The sequence below is a fragment of the Callithrix jacchus genome, chromosome 4, assembly GCF_049354715.1.
Source record: "Callithrix jacchus isolate 240 chromosome 4, calJac240_pri, whole genome shotgun sequence".
NCBI classification, from domain to species: Eukaryota; Metazoa; Chordata; class Mammalia; order Primates; family Cebidae; genus Callithrix; species Callithrix jacchus.
Genome location: NC_133505.1, coordinates 128,551,806 through 128,555,548, shown reverse-complemented (window position 1 = coordinate 128,555,548; position 3,743 = coordinate 128,551,806). Strand labels below are relative to the sequence as shown.

Sequence of the window (3,743 nt, the reverse complement as noted above, 5' to 3'; positions counted from 1 at the left end):
GTTCGCTGCATAAATGTCTTCTTTTGAGAATGGTCTGTGCATATCCTTCACCCACTGTGATGGGGTTGGTTTTTTCTTGTAGATTTCTTTAAGTTATTTGTAGTTTCTAGTTATTAGCCCTTTGTCAAATGGGTAGTTTGCAAAATTTTTTTTCCATTCTGTTGGTGGCTGGTTCACTTTTATAATAGTTTCTTTTGCTGTGTAGAAGCTCTGAAGTTTAATTAGATCCCATTTGTCTATTTTGGCTTTTGTTACCATTGCTATTGGTGTTTTAGTCATGAAGTACTTGCCCATGCCTATGTTCTGAATGGTATTGCCTAGGTTTTCTTCTGGGGTTTTTATGGTGTTAGGTCTTATATTTAAATCTGTAATCCATCTTAAGTTAACTTTTATATAAGGTGTAAGGCAGGGATCCAGTTTTAGCTTTCTGCATATGGCTAGCCAGTTTTCCCAACACCATTTATTTATTTATTTATTTTTTTCAGCTGTTGTTTATTGACATACAGGTAGGCTCTATAGCAACAGGCCTGGAGGCGCTGCAGTAGTGGGGGAAAATGGAAGGTGGAGTGTTTGTCACAGGACAGCTGAGTGGAGGGTGGTGACAGGTGTGAACTGGGGAGGCCAAGGGGGTTGGGGAAGCAAGGGTCAGGGCCAGAGTTGGCTTAAATGGAACAACTGCTCTGTGCGCTAAGGCCCCTAACTCTCGCTGGCTGTTTCCTGCACCCAGACCAGGGTTGGGAGTCCTCTGAGCATCCATTTTCTAAAGGAAATGAACGGAGTACACACAGGAAAGGAAGCTGGCATCCTCTTGCCATCTGGCTCCTAGGGCCTCCAGTCTGGCATTCCTCCTTCTTCCCTTGACTGGGTGGGGCCACATGATGGGCAGCCAGGCTCTGGGCTGTCCCACCAGAGCAGGGAGTAAACACAGCCATGTTTCATGGAGGCGTTTTATCTTCTTCTCTGGTGTCCCAGCCCACCAGTGCCACATTACAGCCCAGAGTGAGCTCTACAAGCGTTGCTGGCCTAATGGATGGGTTGGGGGAAGAGGGTGGGACAGGGGCTGGAAGAGGGGCTCTGGGGCCTATCACGGCACAGGAACAACACGCATGGTGTTGGTGAAGCCGGAGCCAGGGCGCCACCCAGTCAGCACAATGACCACATCTCCCTTCTTGAAGAAGCCTCGGGCCTTGCCAACATTCATGGCCAAGTTCACCCGGAGGTCCACATCCTCAGCCCAGGCCTCCTGGATGGGGTCCTTACACAGCACAGGGAAGATACCACGGTACAGGTGAGCCTGACGAGCTGTCTGGGCATTCCGTGTCACAGCAATGATGGGGGCACGTGGGCGGTATCTGGCCACCTGGTGAGCAGATCTGCCAGACTTGGTGAGGACGATTATGGCCCCACTGCAGCACTTGAACGAGGCCTCCACGGCGCCCACGGCGGTGGCTTCTGTGGGGTCGCTGGTAATGGGCGCCAGGTGGCGGAGTTCCTCAAATAATTGCAAGTGGTAGATGGCGGCCTCTGCCTCACGGGCAATCAGGTGCTGCATGCGCACGGCCTCTAGAGGATAGTCCCCTTTGGCTGTCTCTCCAGACAGCATGATACAGTCAGCTCCATCCAGGACTGCATTGGCCACATCACTGCCCTCAGCCCGGGTGGGGCGGGGCTTCTTGATCATGCTTTCCAGCATCTGAGTGGCACAGATGACAGGCTTCCCAGCTCGGTTGCACTGCCCAATCATCATCTTCTGAGCAAGGAAGACCTTCTCTGCAGGAATTTCAATGCCTAGATCACCACGAGCCACCATGATCCCATCACTGGCCTCCAGGATTTCATCAAACCTCCGAACCCCCTCATGATTCTCGATTTTGCTGATTATCTTGATGTTCTTCCCCTTCTCTCCCAGGACCTTCCTCACTTCATGGACATCGGCTGCCTTGCGGATGAATGACGCAAACACCATATCAACATCCTGCTCAACCCCAAACTTCAGGTCCTGGATGTCCTTCTCTGACACAGCAGGCAAGTCCACAGCAGCCCCAGGAAGGTTCACACCCTTCTTGCTGCCCAAGGAGCCACCATTTTCCACCTCTGTCACCAGGAAGTCAGCACCTTTCTGCTTCACCTGGAGAGAAATAAGCTCATCATCCACGTAGATCTTGCTGCCCACTTCCACCACCTTGCAGATGTTCTTGTAGTCCAGCCACAGGATGTTCTCGTCACACTTCTCCATGTAGGCGTTATCCAGCGTGATTTTGAGAGTGGCTCCCTTCTTCAGCTCTACCTCTGCGGTGCCGCTGCCCTTGATGAGGCCAGTTCGGATCTCAGGTCCTTTAGTGTCCAGAGCCACAGCAACGGGCCGGTAGAGGATGGGGTCAGAAGCAAAGCTTTCCGTGGCTGCACGCACATTCTTGATGGTCTCCGCATGGTACTCATGAGTTCCATGAGAGAAGTTCAGACGAGCCACATTCATTCCAGACTTAATCATCTCCTTCAACGTCTCCACCGATCGGGAAGCTGGGCCAATGGTACAGATGATGCCAGTGTTCCGGGCTGTGATGGGTGGTGAGTCAATGTCCAGGCGGCACATGTGCTCCAGGAATGTGTCAGCCATGGCTGCATGCAGCTGCTGCGTCTGAATGAAGGCAGTTCCGGCTTCACTATGGGGCTTCGACATGGCTGCTGAGGTCCTCGGGTGCTGACCGACTCAGGCAACGCAGCAAACGTGAGGAGATCCATAACCCTGGGATGCGCAGCTGCTGTCCCAACACCATTTATTAAACAGGGAATCCTTTCCCCATTGCTTGCTTTTTGTCAGGTTTGTCAAAGATCAGATGCTTGTAGTTGTGTGGCATTACTTCTGAGGCCTGTGTTCTGTTCCATTGGTCTATTATCTCTGTTTTGGTACCAGTACTATGCTGTTTTGATTACTGTAGACTTGTGGTATAGTTTAAAGTCAGGTAGCATGATGCCCTCCACTTTGTTGTTTTGTGTTTTGTTTTGTTTTGCTTAGAATTGTCTTGGCTATGCAGGTTCTCTTTTGGTTCTATATGAGGTTTAAGGTGTTTTTTTCCAACTCTGTGAAGAAAGGCAAGGTAGCTTAATGGGAATAACATTGAATCTATAAATTACTTTAGGCAGTATGACCATTTTCATGATATTGTTTCTTCCTATCTATGAGCATGGAATGTTTTTCCATCTGTTTGTGTCCTCTCTTATTTCCTTGAAGGTTTGTAGTTCTCCTTGAAGAGGTCCTTCACATTCCTTGTTAGTTGTATTTCTAGGTATTTTATTCTCTTTATGGTAACTGTGAATGCGATTTCAATCATTATTTGGCTCTCTGTTTGTCTGTTATTGGTGTATAGGAATGCTTGTGATTTCTGCACATTGATTTTGTATCCCAAGACTTTGCTGAAGTTGCTTATCAGCTTAAGGAGATTTTGGGCTGAGGAAATGGGGTTTTCTAAACATACAATCATGTCATCTGCAAAAAAGAGACAATTTGATTTCCTCTTTTCCTAATTGAATACGTTTTATTTCTTTTTCTTGCCTTCCCTGGACAGAACTTCCAATACTATGTTAAATAGGAGTGGTAAGAGAGGGCATCCTTGTCTAGTGCCAGTTTTCAAAGGGAATGCTGCCAGTTTTTGCCCATTCAGTATAATATTGGCTGTGGATTTTTCATAAATAGCTTTTATTATTTTGAGATATGTTACATAGATACCTAGTTTATTTAGAGT

General features: G+C 48.1%; 1 protein-coding gene across 2 annotated transcripts; it reads right to left on the bottom strand.

Moving 5' to 3' along the window:
- Window positions 1-459: 459 nt before the first annotated feature.
- LOC100389879 (pyruvate kinase PKM-like) lies at window positions 460-2,751 on the bottom strand. Of its 2 annotated transcripts, XM_078370774.1 has the most exons (2): window positions 2,527-2,751; window positions 487-2,434 (listed from the first exon to the last, which is right to left on the bottom strand). In XM_078370774.1, exons 1-2 carry the CDS (start codon window positions 2,740-2,742, stop codon window positions 1,085-1,087), a joined length of 1,566 nt encoding a protein of 521 aa, XP_078226900.1. In that variant the 5' UTR covers window positions 2,743-2,751; the 3' UTR covers window positions 487-1,084. The 2 variants fall into 2 exon arrangements, with proteins under 2 accessions (XP_035152494.1, XP_078226900.1); XM_035296603.3 differs by having other exon boundaries at window positions 460-2,712.
- Between the last annotated feature and the right edge of the window lie 992 nt (window positions 2,752-3,743).

What these genes read in the sequence shown, in the direction of transcription:
- LOC100389879 (XM_035296603.3), bottom strand. Translation starts at nt 2,680, where the DNA reads ATGTCGAAGCCCCATAGTGAAGCCGGAACTGCCTTCATTCAGACGCAG.